Below are 18,976 nucleotides of genomic sequence, written 5' to 3'. Positions count from 1 at the left end.
AAGGAAGGTACAGATTTAAAGTTCCCAATAAAGTTGTCTGTAAGACACAGAACAGCATCCAACAGGGAAAGAGATTTAACCTGTAGCTCTTTCTAGCGTCATTTTTTGAGTTCTATTCTCTTGCAAATGAAATCCCCAAAAAGGTGGTGTCACTAGGTTGATGGACTCCAAGGGGAAAGTTTCTGCATTGTTAACTTGATGCTGTTTTCTCTTTTACTGTAAGCATTGTGTATAATAGGATATCCTAAAGTCCAACTCTTTTCTTTCCCTTTTCAAATATTAGCCACTGCCCTAATAAAAAAACACAATCTATTATTATTGTGAAGATTATAACTTAGAGGATTTTGTTAATGCAAGTGGAAGGTCAATATTTTTAACTGTGTCTGATTATGAGACTTAATATTCATTTATGTTGTGATGGTTATGTTTTAAACAATTTAACAATTAAGAATGGATAAAAATACATTGTTATTATTTTCATATTTTTGTGAATGTGCATCTGGTCTTTATTGCTTTTCTTAGAAATTATAAATGAACTTTGTGACAAAGATTTTTTTAAAATAGGTAGCACCTGGAGATGTAATGCCAATGACTGAATTCTGAAAACAGAATAACATATTACTGTTAATTTCAGAATGAATTTCCTCAAAAGTGCAGATTATTTATAGTGTATGCTATTATGTCAGTACTTTCAAAAAAGGAGGGCAGTTATATGGTTCTCTAAAATTAAAACAAATCTGCAAGATAGAAAAATAAGACAGTTGGACAATTTGACATCAACTTTCTAGGCTTCCTGGTGACTCAGATGGTAGAGAATCCACCTGCAGTGCATGAGACCCTGGTTCAATCTCTGGGTCTGGAAGATCTCCTAGAGAAGGAAATGGCTACCCCTTCCAGTATTCTTGCCTAGAGAATGCCATGGACAGAGGAGTCTTGTGGGCTACAGTCTGTGGGGTCACAAAGAGTTGGACACGACTGAGCAACTAACACTTCCACTTTCTAGATATTGGGGGGAAAAAAAGCTTTTTAGAAGATTGTCCCAGTCCTCTAATGAATTTGAAATGTATGAACTTAATTTTCTGTGAACTCTCTGAATAAAGCAGGATGAAATCTGGCTTCTACTCCATATATGAAGTAAAGTGGGGATTGTGATAACTTCTTATGTGACCTCCAGAAACCTGCTGGATTGCCTTGGTTTACATTTACTGTTTGGTAATTCACATTTGCAATTGTGGAGATGAAATTTTATAAAAAAGAAGAATGAATCAAATGTTCATCACCTTTTCCTGTCATGAATGCCTCACACCTTGCATTACTGTCATTAGAATGCAAGCCTTATTTTTGTCATCCACACATATCCTAAATCCTCTCCTCATCTAAGCAAGGTGTCTTTCTCTTGATACCAAGTTTACCTATATACCATTTTAACTACTGTTCATGTTTTCCAAATTTAAAAAAATCCAAAATATTAATAGGTAAATGTATGTACTAAATATGTTACAGTGTGTATCCCCCAGCACCCAATTTTATTCTTATTTGCTATTTTTGTCCTTTCAAGTTTATTTGTTGTTGTTCAGTCACTCAGTCGTATCCGACTCTTTGCAATCTCATGGACTGCAGCAAGCCAGGCTTCCCTGTCGTTTACCAACACCAAGAGGTTGCTCAATCTCATGCCCAATGAGTCAGTGATGCCATCCAACCATCTCGATCTCTGTCATCCCCTTCTTCTTCTGCCTTCTATCTTTCCTAGCATCAAGGTCTTTTCTAGTGAGTTGGCTCTTCACATCAGATGGCCAATATATTGGAGCTTCAGCTAGGTTAATTTTATTTGTGGAGATGATCATGGCAATCACATGTCCCTCATCTTGGGTGTATCAGAATTCCCGCTGAGGAGAGGAGGGTAAGAAGAGACAGCCAGACTTACATACCCCACAGCATGAGGGCAAGGATAGAAGGGAGAGGCTCTCTCCATTCATGCCTCTGTCCACTTCCCATGTGACCTCTAGATTTCAAAATAGCAAGTGAATAAGATTATATAAAGAATGGGTAAGGATAATATGAAGAATAGACTGATTCCCAGTCTATAGTAGTTTAGAGCAAAGTCAATTTTAATCCATCAGTTGGGGCCTGGCATGACTATCAAAGTACATCCCCTGCTCCAGGGATTGGATATTATCCAAAGCAACCTTTAAAAAAGATAAGTTTATTTATTTATTTTTGGCTGTGCTTGGTCTTTATTGCAGCGCAGGCTATTTCTTTAGTTGTGACAAGCAGGTACTACTCTCTAGTTGCCATGGGAGGGCTTCTCATTGGGGTGGCTTCTCTTGTTGCAGAGCATGGGCCCTGGGGCATGCAAGCTTCAGGAGTTGTGGCTCGGTCCTCTCGAGTGTGGGCTCTATAGCCATGGTGCCTTGGCTTAGCTGCTTTGCAGCACGTGGCATCTTCCTGTATCAGGGGATGAACCCATGTTTCTGCATTGACAGGCAGATTCTTTACTACTAAGCCATAAGGGAAGCCCCAGAGTTACCTTTGAATATATGTGTGTCTTCAAGTGAAAGTCTCCAGTTTGTCATAATGGAAACAAAAATTAATTCATGAACGTCACTCTTAAATAATTAAACTTATAGATGTTCATGCTCAGTAAATGATTGGATTCAAATATTTTTGAAAAATTTGGGCATTATTTGTGTACCATTTGTTTCACAAATAACTTGCATTTAGAAAAACAAAAATCAGTGCATGAATAGGAGACTTAGGTTTGAGATTTCACATGGATTTTTAAAATTATATTTAGAAACTTTGTAAATTATTGGACCAGCTCTTTATTTTCTGAGGAAAAAAAAAACAAAACTTAAAACATAACAAGAGATAGTTCTCATTATATAGCTGTGGCCTGAGGTATAATACCTTTTATAGTATATGTCTTTGAGGGAGCTTAAGGCTCTTTGTAGAAGCTATCTCATTATTTCTCAGAAAGTTTAAGTTAGTAAGGGATAGATATTATTTTCTGCATTTTACAGACCCTGAGCCTAAGGCACAAGAGCCAGAGGTCAGCTAACTTTTCTGAGGTCAATAGGGAATCCATAAGGTTGCTTGGAATAGAATCTTTTTTCTATTTTTCTGTTGTTTCTAATATATATATATATATTTTTTTTTTTTCTCATTAAACACACACACATGGACCATGCATGCAATTCCCCAACAGGTTTTACTGTTTGCCTTGCCTTTGTGATTTTAATTTTATTTCTCTATTAATTCTAGCTAGTTTACTTCTAGTCTCTGATTTCTTTCATTTTTGGACAACTTTATATTATTAGGCATATTTTTTGCTTATCATTTTTGCTGGCATCTTCAACTACTTACCCTAAAGCATTTTTTTTTTTCAATAACAAGAAAGACAAAAAAATAGATAAAGGTTTTACATAAATCTTATTCCTTTTAACTGCCACCCAACATCTCTCTTATATCACACCATTTTAAAAATTAGAAGCCTACACCCACTTTCTCCATGTCTCCTTATGTTTACAAGTGGGGCTTTTACTTCCTCTGGCTTAATCTCCTAGAATTGTTCCCCAGAGTTTAGAGATTTTATAACAAAAATGACCTCCTAATGGATGAATCCAATGGACTTATAGTAATCAATATTCTTCTCACCATCTCTGATGCCTTTGATCACATAAGATTTTATCTGCTTTCCAGAAATTACCAGGTTCCTTGGTTTCTGAGTCTCAAAAGTAACTTGGTTTTCTTATTGGTCTTATATTTTATTCTTTGCCCCTGTTTTCAATTATGAAGTCTATAATCAGCCGTCAAATATATATTATATATCAAAATTATTTTAGAGATCTCAACCCAGAAACCCTTTCTTTTCAATGCCTGCCTGAATTCATAAGCAAATTTCATGGAATTTTTTTTGGAGGGGTGCCTTTACATTGTTGGAAACTTAATCATGTTATATTTTTTGGCTGTTTTTATATACCTATAAGATTTTGAGTTTCTTAAATCTATAGAATTATTGTTGGAACATTCTTGAAACCTGAGATACAATGGGACATAACAAACGTAGGTATAATGATTAGAACCAGTCAGCCACACAAGTTTGCTCTGTAATGGTCTTGCTGAGCATTCTTATTGCTGTTTCCCCATTCTTTCTTTCCTTCTTTTTAAAAATTTTTATTGGAGTATAGTTGCTTTACAATATTTTGTTAGTTTCTGCTGTACATCAAAGTGAATCAGCTATACATATACATATTCCCCCTCTATTTTGGACTTCCTTTCCAATTAGGTCACCATAGAGGGACCTAATTAAACTTAAAAGCTTTCTCACAGCAAAAGAAACCATAACCAAGACAAAAAGACAATCCCCTCTCTTTTTTAGCATAATCCTCTGCCTTCAACATTTCTTCCTCCTACTCTTTTGTAGGTAATGGTCAGACCATGTCTTTAATCTCACCCCTTTAATTAGGTCATTTATTTGCCTAATAAAAATCTTTGATTTCCAGCCCCTCTTGTTTATAATTCTCACACACATACCACTCACAATTTTTGGAAAAACTTTTTTGGGGACTTCATCTTTTAAGATTCTTTTTTTTTTTTTAATGTGGACCATTTTTAGTCTTTATTGAATTTATCACAATATTGCTTTTGTTTTATGTTCTGTTGTTTTTGGCCACGAGGCATGTGGGATCTTAGCACCCTGACCAGGGATCAAACCTGCAGCCCCTGAGTTGGAAGGCAAAGTCTTAACCCCTGGACTGCCAGGGAAGTCTCTTGGAGACTTCTTTCTTGCATTACTTACTTAGTTTTCAAGCACATCTTCATTGTTTCAAAAAGCTGGGAGACTGACACTCTTCCTCAAGCTCTTCTGCTTTTTCCTGTTTTGCATAGAAAATGAGTTTGCCTTTGCAAGACATGTCATTTGTCACTGTAGACAGAAAAGTCAAAAGCTCAAACACCTCAGGTCACTAGATATCTTCATACCATACTTTTGCATCTCAAGATGGAACCATGCTTCTGTGACTTTCCAGGGATATTCCAAGAATACTTAAAGGACCATACCATCTGAGATAATAATGTAGTGTTTATAACGTATGTAGAATTCTATTGGAATTTTTTAAAATGCAGATAAAAATGATAGATAGGGCATTTTATGATCCATTGGGTAATATTTTTTATTTCAGATTTTATTATAAGACATTTTTCCATTCATTTAGATATGATTTTAAATGAAAGAGCTTTTTATGCAAAAAGGAAGTATTAATGGATCTGAGCATTTTCTTGTGTATATATTGATCTTAGTATTTTAAAATTACAACATTTTCATTTTATCATTAAACTTAATATGTAACCTACAGTAATTCATGGGGAGTAAAATATTCACAATTAAAATAGGGTACAGAATCTAGAAAGTAAAATGCACAGATTCATAGCAGTTATTATACAATGCATGATAGAAAAAAGTTTTTTTGACTTTTTTATTGTAAACATAGCCTATCTCCTGTCTGTGATATTCTAGTATCACTTTTGGTAGAACCAGCATTTAAGCACAGATTATGAGATTAACACCTTCATTCAAAAATCATTTTCTTTTTTATATCAAAATGAAATGTTTTCTCTCATAATTTCTTATTTCTCTTTGTCAATCTATTAGCATAATTTACGTATTTCTGTATTCATTTTGAACTTTCTCCTTGCATTAGTGAACTGATTCTAAAAGATTTGAGAATCATTAAAATAGAATTAAAAAGACTTTGACCCTCTTTTATTTTTAATGTGACTTTCTTAATCCATTGCTATGTCTTGAAATGATAGTATGTTTTCATGACCCATAGCATTATTTCCTAAATTCAGCATTGTCATTACAATTTTATTGTTTAGTAATATTTGCTAAGTGGCTTCTATGTGCAAAGCAATGTGGTTTTAGGGACTGTCATTGATTCCATTTCTGAGGTGATATTGAGCATAATTCACAGAGGGGCTGCAGTCAATCGGGATGATAAATGGGAAAAAAAGAAAGAAAAATATGCACACATAAGATAAAGAATGGTAAATACAAATTGATTTCATATTTATTAAGAAATAAGGTAAAATATCACAATTATACTACTCTAAAGCAATGTGAGAATTAATAGTGAAATAAGGAAAATGTTTCTAGAGATTTTATTGCTAGTAAATTTTGGCCCATGGCGTGTATGATGTTTATCCTAGTAATATTTTGTAATTGTTTTAAAATACTGCAGTCCCAATTCAGGGAAACATTATAAAGAAGAGAACATGCTTTAAATGTTTCCAATAGAATTCAGAGTTTCTTAAAGTTTGATTTTGAATTAAATGGAAAAGTATAGATTTTATAAAGACTATATACTCTAATATGTACGTTGAAGGAGAGGTACTTGGTTAGAAATATGGACAAAAGACAATATTCCTGGCCAGTCTTCTATCTGAGACAAAATAAAGGGAAGTTTTGTGGAAGCATGTCTTTGTCTCTAGTGAGACCAATTTATAAATTTGGAGGGAAATGTCACAGTTCTTCTTAGCTTTCCCATTAATAGCCTATGGTATGTAGATTAGACTTAACATTTTAAAAATTCTACTAGTTCTAGTTGTGATGGGTGATTTGTACCACTAATATGCAAATGTAAAAGTGCAGAAAAGGTTCTTTACCTTTCTGACTATTCTGGCAATATTAGTTTTATCTTTATATTAGAAAAAAACAATCTGAGTTACAGGTTCAAAAAACTGTACATTTATGCCACTTTCAAGTCGTATAAGAAGTTAATGAATACAATGTTGCCAAGAATAATCTGAAAGAGATATTATAGAACCTTTTATATTGGTTCTACTCCAAAATATTATGTGTACATATATCCCTGACGATGTATGGCATTAATTTTTTCCCTTAATGAGCCAAAAATGTTTCTGTTTTATTATGTAGTTATGATAACCTTTAAATTCCATATATAGTAAGTTTTCTATTCAGCCAACATTAGTAACATTATATTGTGATGTCCAATGGGTAATATTTGCAGTACTTTAAATACTACTTAAAGACAGTATATGATGTTACTTTTTTGAGCAAATTGTGAATTTGTTGTGGTAAAAGCACATAGAATTAAACTTTTTAGTTTATTTTCAATTCCCTGGTTAATGAAACTCTTGTCCATTATTCCAATACTACTGTTACTTTTAGGATCAATAGGTAATATTTTTAATATGAATGAAGTAAGAAATATATTCCAATCTGTTAGCACTTCATCTGAAATCTTATTTATCAGCTGTACCTTTAATAGTTGAAGTCAACTCCCAGAACACTTGATTTTAAACCATCTGCTGTAAGGACAAAGTATTTAAAAATGGTCTTATTACTATGGATTAGTTCTATATTTATTGCTTTCCAAAATCACTGACCCTTGTTTTTATAAGGAGTCTGTTTGTGAAAAATATATTTGAAGTGAAGACTACAGATTAGAAAAGTGGTGATTGTGTGGAAGTACCATATCAAATTTAAATGTGTTGTCTCAGTAGCACTGCTGTTTTCTTATCTCTGTTACAGAAAGGAATATTCAGTTTTTCCATAATAAAATCTAAGCTCTATGTATTGCCTCAGAAAACAGAGTTAAGCGAATAAATTTCAACATATCATATTAACAATTCTGTATTGAATTAGTTGTCAGTCGACCTTAATGTATGTAATTTATGTATTTTTTAAATAAGATCATTTACAATCTTATACCTTAGTGACATTCAGAATCTTTTCTCTTACAGCCATTTCGTAGAGTGACGTTTTCTGTTGTGAGTCAGCCTCAGGACCCACATCAGGGGTCACTGCAGAGTTGCTATGACAGCGGGCTGGAGGAGTCAGAAACACCAAGCAGTAAGAGCTCATCAGGGCCAAGACTGGGTGCCCTTCCACTCCCAGAGGACAACTATGAAAGGACCACGCCGGATGGCAGTGTTGGTGAGGCAGAGCATATGGAAAATGGTAGGGGCAAACACAACATCCACACACATAATCACGCTAGGGAGCCGTAATAAGTAGACTCTTGAAGGTCAGTCTAAAATCAAAATAAAATAGCTGACACCAAACCTGTTTTCTTTGAAATAATCAATATTTGCTAAAGTATAGAAATGCCAAATAAAGGAACATAATTCTCTAGATTAAATTCACTGAACTTGCTCCATCGTTTTAAACCAGCCTGTCAGAAATAAACACCTTTACAAATAAATCAGAGTAGTACCTGTTATGGGAAAAACTAAACTAGTATAATACCTAAACTATAGCCACTGAGAAAGGTCTTGTGTCACTGATTTCTTCTATTCATTTTTGTCATGCAACTATTTCTTCAGTTGTAATCATCCAGTCTTGGTAAAAGGAAATGACAATAAACACACCTGGCTCTGTTCTTTCTTCTCCTAGGTATTTAGAAAAGCATTTTCAAACCTCTCCTTTTCAAGCGATAACTGAAATGGAGTCAAAGGAGGAGAACAGTATCGTATTATTCTCCAAAATATAGTCTAAATGCTATTAGAACTCCCCTCTCATTTAATTATAAGGTTTCTCTCTCTCTCTTTTTTTTGCAAGGGAAAGGGAGGAAGGAAGATTATAGCACCTTATATTCTTCTCCTGTTGTGAGATGAGTCTCATAATTACCACAGTTGACCTGTGTACACTTTCCTTTAAGTTACAATGTTAGATTGCTAGTAGTGCTTATGACACTTTTCACAATTGTTTCTGTTCCCAAAGGTTGTAAGTAAATGCCTGAAGAATAGATTTATGTCAAATAATGGAGTGGTAAAGTTCTTGCTAACTTTATTATTTTGTATATAAGAAGAAATTTGGTTATATGCAGAGAGAGGAAGAGGAATCACACACATTTTTATCTCTAGTGAAACCTTGAAGTGAATTTATGTCTTTCACCATTCCATCCCCCAAGTGAAATAAGAAATTTTAACTTTTTGTTATATACCAATTTCTTGAGTGACAATACGTAAATAGAACCTATTACTGCGGGAGAAAGTCTTCTCTTCCGGAAGCTTACCTATGAATATTAAAATCCAGCATTAGAGAGTAATGTATCATACATAACTCCAAATCAAATTATTGCTAAACTAAATCATGTAAAATAGTTATTTTTCCACATTGTTATCTGGATAAGTAGATATGATATCAAGGTCTGCTGGTTTCCTTCTTGATTAATTATCCAGATATTAAATGGCATTTTGCCTTATGGCTATAAAGGCATGCTTATCTGTGTGTATGGCGGTGTGTGCTTATGTGGATGGGAGTTTGATATGGTTTTTAAGAATTCACTTTTATTTTTTAGATTTTTTAAAATGCAATTTAAAATACAATTTTGATATATATGAACTGCGATGCTGATGAATGTATATTTAAGGCAAATATGTTTGAAATCTTTGTACAAAAGTAAAAATTAAAGTAAAAATGCCACAAAATGTTTTATACACACACACACACATACACACATGCACACACTTTCTAGGAAGGCAGGATTCATTTACTTTAAGGGCTTTGCTATATCTGTATTACCTTTTGATGATATCGTATAATTTTATATGTATTTTTAAAAGTACTTTTCTCACTATAAACAACATACAGTATAATTAAGCCTTTATTTTGGGGGTGTTAACAATCATTGGCATTATAATCATATTTTAATGTCATTTTCTCTTTTCTGAGTTTAAGGAATTCAGTGCCATTACAATAAGAAAGAAATAATGAATAATAAACATATTATATATGACAAATTCACAGTGGCTACTTTTTAGGAAACATACATATCTTGGAAAACTTAAAAGATGAGCTTGTTAAGAGGCTAGCAAGTTGACTGAGAAACATTTCTCAAAGACTTTTAGTTATTATTTATAACTATGTTTTCAGTCTTGTCAACAGCCAAGGAACATAATCATGTAACTGATTTTTCCTGATTTTATGTGACTGACACTTGAAATTTGGAGTTTATATAACCATTTGTCATCTGCTCAGTGTGATTCATGTTAGCCTTGATCTATAGGTAATGACAGAGGAGATGTGATTCACTTTGGGTGATCCAAATGTAGCAGTTGACATTTAAGAGTTCTGTTGTGTTCGTTTTCAGGCTATTATCTAGTCATAAAGTGTAGTTGTATTGCTTGAATTCTGATAGTTTCATCTTCAATATTAATGGATCATTCTGACATAAATAGAATTGGAATTGAAACCTGTCAAATATTCATTTGTCACATTTAATTGGAATCCAGGTAATCTGCAGTGTTTTGCTTGGTTAGGTTTTAATCAGGATTTGTATTGGATTTTACATGAAAATACCATTTTGGATGCTGTCCTAGTTCCTAACTATTATTACCTCAAACATTTTGAATTTTGAATTTTAGCCTATAAGAATTTTGACCTATTAGAAACAATGCTGTTATAACTAATTCCTTGGATTAACTTTCATTGTAAAGTTTAGGAGATAATTTCCAGTACAGTAACTTTATAATATTCCAGTGTGATGATGGAAACTGGGTATAAATTGGTACAGCTAATGATAAAATTAATCACAGATGCTGTAGTACGGAAATAACCAAAATACAGGGAAATTTCTCTACATGGATAGTGAAATGCATTCATGTTTTACAAAAGCTTTTATCTCTGCCTTCTATACTTTAGCATAACAAAATTTTATTAAGGGCTTATGGGTTAGTTCTCTTTTTAACAAGCCTTACACTATATTCCAAACCACATTAGTGCCAAATGATGATAAGCTTTATTTTCTTATTAGCTTAGGTAAAATAATACAGTGTGAAAATAAACATAATTTCTTGAAACCAGAATTTATTCATTAAAATAAAACCCACCATTTTGATAATTTCAAACCTGGGGTACTTATATCTCATGAGTTTCTGGAAAGGAATCATGAAAGTTATACATAAAAGTATTTTTAAGAAAACCATCATGAATTATGCATTCATTAATGAAAAATATCATTAACATATTTTTCTTTAACTTAATTAATATTATTATGATTATTTCCACCTTTGATAAGATTAGAGAAATTAGTTGTTATTTCATTAAAATAGGCTTAGTAGAATTACATATTTTAAAATATGGAATCCATGGTAGGAAGTTAAGTAACGGTGAAGAACTTTATTGATAAAATAATTTAATAAGTCAAGTGAAAACCAGATATTAGGCCTAGAAGCACGATCACATTCAAGGTAACCATTGATTATGCAAAGGTTTGCTCTTCTCTTAATTAGTAGTAGTCTTCAGACTTTCTCTTAGAATGGGGCTTATTGTATTTATTTTGACCCCTTCCTTTGTGCCATGGTCTATTCATTCTTTCAAAAGTCTTCCTGAATCATGTTTTCAAGGCTAGTTTAACTGTGTATCATGTGATCACATGATGAGTTTAACAACTCAAATATGGAAAACACCCAACTTAACCTCTAGTCATAATTTCCATTTAGGATTGGGTAGGTCATTTACTTCTTTAGGATCTGTTTCTATCATCTATACAGCAAATAGCTAAATTAACTGTAAAACCGTACACAGATCCAATAAACTGCAGTTCTTTTCTTACATCCAACTTTTCTTGTATATTTTATTCTCCTGAACAGAAAGAGAACTTTGGATCTCTTAGTGGGATGGTGAGTGAATTTGATAATATGTAGTATAATATGGGCCAATCAGAAGTAATTCTAGGGCCTTCCTCACAACCCATATAACACGTGTGCATTGTAGTAGATAATGAATGTATTACATAAATCAAATAAATGAAAAGGGTCAAATGGCATGATTTCTGGCCAGGTAGATAAAAAGTTGGTCCAACAGTATGCAATATGGGAGACAATTTTGAAGTCTCCCCAAACTGTACTCTCCAAGAGGCATTTATAGGTCTGATCTGGCTCTGGGTACAGTACCTTCAAAACCATTAATTATGACTAAGTGATTTCATAATAGAATAAGCACATTTACTTTCTTACCTGACAGTGTAAACTTCAGTCAGAGTAAGAGTGAACAAAAGGAACAAAACAGTATGTGTTTCCTCTAGTTAAACTTTCAGATAGTATAACATAGAAATAAATCAAAGTAACAAAATAGCTGTTGATCCATAAGGCAGATTTTTAAAAGTTAAATGGTCAGAAATTTGCCCATTCTAACTGCCTAATTAATTTTATGCCTCTTGATTTTCTCAAATATTTAAAGATAATTTTGGTTTTTAATATATTATTTTTTTTTTAATTTCCCACTTCATACTTTTTATAATCTATGTATAAGTTAGGCATAATTGTTCTATTCATTCTCCTCACTCCATACGCTTTAGTGTTTAGAACACATTGCTCTTGAGGGTTGAAGCATAGTGCATTTCACTGTGAACCTTTTCTGTATCTGCCATGGACTTTTCACATTGATTTCAGAAGTAAATGACAGTATATTTGAAATGTCATTTGGGAATGAAGCACTGTTTTTTTTATGACCAAGGGCAACTAGAATAGACACTAAACTCATACCCTTGTGTGAGATAAAGGACTCTTTACTTTCTACTTTTCTTTTACCTACCCAATTTTCAGCACTCATCTGTAAGATACTGTCCTCTAGAAATTGTTGATTTTTGCTGTTTTCATTTAGATTGAATTAACACCTCTGTCTCTTCCAGTCTCCCCAAAACACTCATATTCTTGTTAATAACATATTCATAATACCACAAAACAAATGCCCTGCAGTTTGTGTGTGTGGCGGGGGGAAAGAGACTAATATACCTTGGAAAGGATTCATTTTCTTGGGTTAGCATTTCACTCTGTCTAGTTACCAATGTCTGTATTTTTTACATTTCTAGCTATCTGTAAAATTCTGTACCTCCCAAGTATCCCCAAGTCCACACACCTTTCACTTCTGGAGGGTCCTATTTACTCTTCCTTCTTCATAGTGATTAGGGAAAGTGATAAAAGGATTATCTCTATGCAGTCTCAACCAATCAAGATGTATGCTGCAGCAGCTTTCTAGCTTTCCAGTAATGAGCAACACAATCTAAAAGAATCTAAAGAAGACATTGTCCTATAGACAATGTCCTACATTACATATGTAATGTGGTAGACAGAATAAAACAGGCTTGAAATCTAGGGACAATTAACATTAAAAATGTTAGTTAAATGACATTGATCTATTTGTTGTTGTTCAATCACTCAGTTGTGCCTGATTCTTTGCAACCTTGTGGACTGCAGCATGCCAGACTTCCCTGTCCTTCACTGTCTCTGGGGGTTTGCTCAAACTCATGTTCATTGAGTTGATGATGCCATCTAACCATCTCATCCTCTGTCACCCTCTTTTCCTCCTGACCTCAATCTTTCCTAGCATCAGGGTCTTTTCCAATGAGTCAGATCTTCACATCAGATGGCCAAAGTATTAGTCTAATTAACATCAGTTTAAATCCTGATTTCCCCTTTTACTAACTGTAATTTTCTGACATCTGATAGCCCCACTTTTTCTGATAATAAATCATAGGATAGTTTAAGACACTAAATGAGATAGTAACACTGAATAATGTATAAATAAATAATGACTACCAATAATCTTACTATATTAGTGATAGGACTATTTAGTACTATTATTTAAATAGTAACAATAAATACTTATGATTATTATTAACTTTAGGTAGATTTGACATGACACAAAGGTTAATCATGAAAGCATCAAAAATACTTAGTCTCACAAAGATAGCATTCTGAAATGACTGGTAAGAATGATAGTCTCACCTTTAATACTTCCCAGTTAATTTCTAATTTTTGTGGGATACCAAGGGATGACACCCAGGAGCAGTAACATTTAAACATATCAAGGATCTTAAAAGAGGGGAAAGAAAAAGTCTATCCTTTGGTATCAAATCAATCCAATTTTTTGTGCTCTCTGTCAATCAAGGTGAGAAGTCATTATCTCCCTGTATTCTCTAATCTCTTTTTTAATGTTTTTACATTTTGAAATGTAAAACAACCAGTTTTCCAGTTGAATGCATTATTCTGCAGGTATATACTTCCTTTTGAACTGCTGTAAAATATTCAAATTGACAGAGAGAATGAACTGAAAAGTGTCCAATTAGTATGCTTACCGAACTTCAGCCCTTTCTTTTTAATCTCAGTATTAATAATTAACACTGATAAAATGTGTGGCTATATTACCCTTGTTATTCTAATTTTGTCTTTTAAAACTGGATCACTCTGCTGAACCTTTATGACATTTGAGGAGAGAATGAGCTCTCATCAAATCTCAAAGTGACTTTGGAGGTCAGTTAGTGGGCTTGTTACCTCCAGACTTTCAAAGCATTTGCTTATCTGAATTTCAGCACACTTGTTAGATAATGAATTCTGTGTTTAGTTCCTTATTAAGTTAGGCTATAACCCCATATTTCTTGTATTCGTCTTTTTTATATATATTGTGTATATTTCTGTTTTTCCTATGATTTTTTTCCCTTGAGTTATGTATAAAATACTTGATGTTGCTGAAATGGGATGATACTTTAAGCATCCTCTGTGTGATTAAAGGTACTCTGGAACCTTGCTCTTAAAGTGTAGCTAGCTTTCAACCTCCAAGGTCAGTCCACTTATTGAGACTTTGTTTCATCTCATATTCCTCTTTTAGGTTAAAGAAGTCACTATTGTTACTTCTATTGCAGTTTTTGGTTCTTTTTTTTGGTAAGAAAGCATTCTCTTCTTAAGTAAAGCAAAACAGAGTATCCTCCTTGTCTCTTGTTTAATGGGTTAATTATATAGTGACAAAGCTGTGGTTATTCATTTTGATCCAACAAACATGTATAAAAAATAAAACATGGCCAAGACTTTCTGAGGAAGTAGAAGTGAATAAGAAAGAATCTCTGTTTTCGTGGCGGGCATCTTTAGATTGGAGATATATAACCCTGATTTCAGTAGCTTCACTATCATGTGAAAAGGAGAAAGCTCAGAGAAACTCAGAGTGGTACGCAGCACAGAGAATGGAGTAGAAAATTATTCAGATGAAACAATTACAAATGCACTTACTGAAATTTTTACATTTTATAAATAATATCTTGGATTGGAAGAAGGCCAGAAGTTATTTGCATTGTATCCTCTCTTTTTACCTACCTGTCTTCTACATAATTTAAAAATAAATACTTTATTGGCCTGGAAGTTTCAAGTCAAACTACATGAAGTTAAATCCTTCATAATTAGTTCCAAAAATCCAGAATTTATCATTGATAGAAATTATTAGCATATGGTAAATCTAGATCTCATCTACAGAACAAATTACTCTTATGACTCTTTTCTCTCCTCGCTCATAAATGTGGACAGTTACTAAAAATATGTGTGCTTTAAATAAGGCTTTTCAAACTTAATAAGATCCTGTAAATAATCGTTTGAAGTTCTTGTGATTTTTTTTCAGAAAACAAATTGTATTACTCAAATCAAATGATTACATTAGAGTAGACTGATTAGATTACGTTTATTTTTTTGAAAACCCAATTCATTCCTTGAGTTGTGGTTGCCTATTGTTTGTGTAATTGCTATCTCCAGGTTCCAGTTAAGTTTTTGGCATTTGTCTTTATGTCACATTCACTTTCTATCTGAAATATAGATAATAGGCTGCCTTGTTTTAAAATTTTGTTTCTGATTAAATTTTACTTAATTTATGCAGATGTGTATTTTTTGATATCAATCTCATTATTTTTTATGCCTTCTGATCACTGATCCAGAAAGAATAAGTTCATTACAAAGTGAAAAAAAAAAAAGAAATACATGCACATTTAAATTTAAGTCCTTTAAAACAGATAGCTGCTAAAATGTGATAATCACAAGAGAAACTAAGTTTTGATATAGTATATTTAAAACAAATCTGCAATGAGTGCAAAAAAATGTTTTGGTAATAAAAAAATAGAACAGTGTCCTATTGTTTGAAAATCATCTACTCATTCATTTTCATTGAGAAATATATCTTCTGTGACTTTATTTCTGCTCTGAAATGCTCAGCATTTCCATTGATGAGGTCCTTGGTGGACCCACATAAAATCTTGACTGGTGTGCTTCTCTGAGGTTGCATTCCCGAGAGCCATAGCGCCCTATGCTGAATTATGCACATTGTTTCTATTCAGTATGAAGTTGCATTTCACCAACCCAGCTTTTGCGTAAAAGGTCATCACAGCCATAGCTGAAATTTTATATAATGAACAGGGAATTCAGAATATTATGAGAATTCAAGTTCAATAATTATTTCTTGAACATTTACTCTACGCAAATTCCCATGAAGGATCCAAAGGTGAATGAGACATTCTCTTTGCCTTCTAAGTGTCAAATATTGAGATGGAGAATGGTATGTACAGAATTAGATTTTTAAAAATAAAGTCATGAGAAGCTCTAGATGAAAGGACTAAATGTTACCAGAATTAGAGGAGGATATGAAAAACTTTAGCCAAGCTTTAAAGGATGGGTGAGTAGGAATTTGATAAATGGAAATATGAGTAAGGTTATAGGGAATAGTAAGTGAATATATCCTGAGATTGTGGGAAAACAGGGATGCTCTTTCCCAAGTTGGGAAAAATGGAAGGAATAGCACCTTTCCAGGAGGACAAGCTTGATTAAGACATGTTGGATTTAAGATAGCTTTGAAAAATTCAAATAATATCTAGCAGCCTATTGAATATGTACACCAGAAACTTGGGAGTAGAAATAAATAGCAGAAATACAACTTTAAGAGTCATTGGCACCCTGATGATTATGAAACTTGGGGAATAGATGTGACCATCAAGTGATTGACACCAGATAAAAGAAATCATACCCAACACAGAATCTGAAAAAATACTGAAATATAAGAGAATAATAGAGAAATAAGTTTCAGTGAAGGTAACTGAGGATATTTTAAAATAAAAAACGTAAAACCAAACAAAGCACAGCAAGCTCAGGAGAAATTTAGAATTAGGGTTGTACATCTAGAATCCTACACATAGATGTTTAAAAACTTTGTTGAATTTTGTTATATGGACTTGGAGCCCAGTGTTGCTGATAGAGATTCAACAGCAGTGCGACAACTGAGAAAGCCAAAGACCAGGAGATGCCCTGTAAGAGCACATTCGACAATTATTTCCCCCACATCAGCAAGTCCATTATAAAGTCTTTGTCAGAGACAGGGGCATGGTTGCATCCCTCTAGATCAATCTTAATAAATTTCTAACCAACTTATAATTTATACTATGTTCATAATTTTTGTTGCTGTTTCTACAAAATTTTCCGAAAGTACAACAGAGTCTGAAATTTCTGTAATAATAGCTTTTGTTATCTTTCTTTGAGATATAATAATTATGCTTTTAAGTGAATTTTGGCCTCTCATGTAACTTTTATGCTTTATTTTATACTAGGTCACCATTTGTCCATCTCACTGGCTTGAAATTAAAGTAATATGTAATTGCATTTTTGGTGAGATCCAATAATTGATATCAAACATTTTTAGTCATTGTCAAACATTTTTATTTTGTGATTATAGAATTCCTGATACTGTAATAGTGCTATCAGTTGTTAGTTGCCTTACACAAATCGATAAGCTTCAAAACAGAAAATAATGAAATAGAATTTGCACAAGAAATAAATTCAAATTGTATAGTAAAGAATTGTTCAGTTCCAGTCACAGAAATTCCATGTCAAAATGCTTACCACAGCTAGTTCACCATGTAAGGGAAGAACTGCCTTCAAATGTATTATGTGCGAAGACTTGCTGACAATGATTTGCTAGGCAGATGTCACTTTTGATGTTGTTTTTTGTCTAAAAAGAACAACTATCAATGTCACATAAATGTATTCTCCCTTCTCTGTGTTCGTCATTGCTTAGTAGGAATTATACATAGGGACTATGTTAATAAAACTAGTCTTCCAGCCCAAGAAAATCTAAGCAATTGCTGCATAATAATTTCCCAATAAAAATTCAGCATCTATTTAATCATGCATACGTTTATTTAGCTCATCAAAAACCTCTAGAAGTGTGCATTTGGGGGCCTGGCATATGTGCTCCCCATTGTCCTGGAGCATTGAATAGAATGTATGAAAGTGTAGTGTGTGTCAAGGGAAGACTACCTGTCTGGTGACTGAGTGGTCTCTAGGTGGCAACTGGAAGATATTTTCTAGATCCAAATATCAGTTTTATCAGTGTGCAGAATTGAACAGAGCCAAGGCAAATTCCAAACATTATTACAAGATATCAATGTCAAACTGGCGTATTAGTTTATTAAATTTTGAACAGGAAAATATCCCATTGAAGAAACTGGAATGGCCCCACTTCATCTCCAAGACAATATTCTTTATCTCTAAGGTGACCCAAGGAAAATCGGTGTACCCCTTAAAAGATTGCCTGGTGAGGATGGAATCAGAAGAGGAACTTTTTCATCTAGACCCAATGAGGCAGATAAGGTGTGTTGTAACATGTCTGCGGTTGACTGAGATCTTCTTCTGAGAAAAAAATTGCTCTGGTGCCCTAGATTCAGGAGCTCTTTTAGAATACAAAGCACTAACTACAATTCCGTAGTTGTTTTGTACAACTTGTAGTTGTTTTTGTTGTTGTTTTTGTTTGTTTGTTTGTTTTCTCTTTAGGGTTATTTCTTAGGGGAAAATTCTATTTAAAATATGCAAATGATTTTCTCAATATCAGCTATAGGCTATTAAATGGCCACACTTTGCTTCCCTCCTTGCTTCTGATCCATTCTGTAAGATATCTTTGCATTATCTAAGCATTCAATTAATTATCCGTCAATTTCATTGATGGATACTGGGCAGAGTTACCTGCTGTTCTCTTTAAGTAATACCTGACTCTCAACAAACTGTGTCAGAAACATCTCACAGACTGATATGTAATTTTTGAAATCATTACTTATATAGTCACAATTTCTCAGATAATTCTCCCCTAAAACAAACTCAATTTTCAATTATATGAGTATTTGAGAAAATTGAATTTAGGGCTCAATCCTTTTTC

The 18,976-nt window shown here is 33.2% G+C and overlaps 1 protein-coding gene across 5 annotated transcripts in view; it reads left to right on the top strand.

Annotated features, from left to right (window-relative positions):
* The window catches only part of PCDH7 (protocadherin 7), a 473,893-nt gene that overhangs the window by 221,005 nt on the left and 233,912 nt on the right, over window positions 1-18,976 (top strand). For 4 of the 5 annotated variants that reach the window (XM_081529800.1, XM_081530039.1, XM_081529963.1 and 1 more), the window contains one exon: window positions 7,765-7,981. In XM_081529800.1, the coding sequence (XP_081385926.1) occupies window positions 7,765-7,981 (217 nt within the window). The remainder of the gene's footprint in view (window positions 1-7,764; window positions 7,982-18,976) is intronic. The other variant, XM_081529886.1, reaches the window with a different exon arrangement.

This window comes from Giraffa tippelskirchi, chromosome 1, assembly GCF_054371585.1.
Source record: "Giraffa tippelskirchi isolate mGirTip1 chromosome 1, T2T-mGirTip1v1.2.pri, whole genome shotgun sequence".
Taxonomy (NCBI): domain Eukaryota; kingdom Metazoa; phylum Chordata; class Mammalia; order Artiodactyla; family Giraffidae; genus Giraffa; species Giraffa tippelskirchi.
The sequence above is the reverse complement of the archived record's forward strand: the minus strand, read 5'-3'. Positions and strand labels throughout refer to the sequence as shown.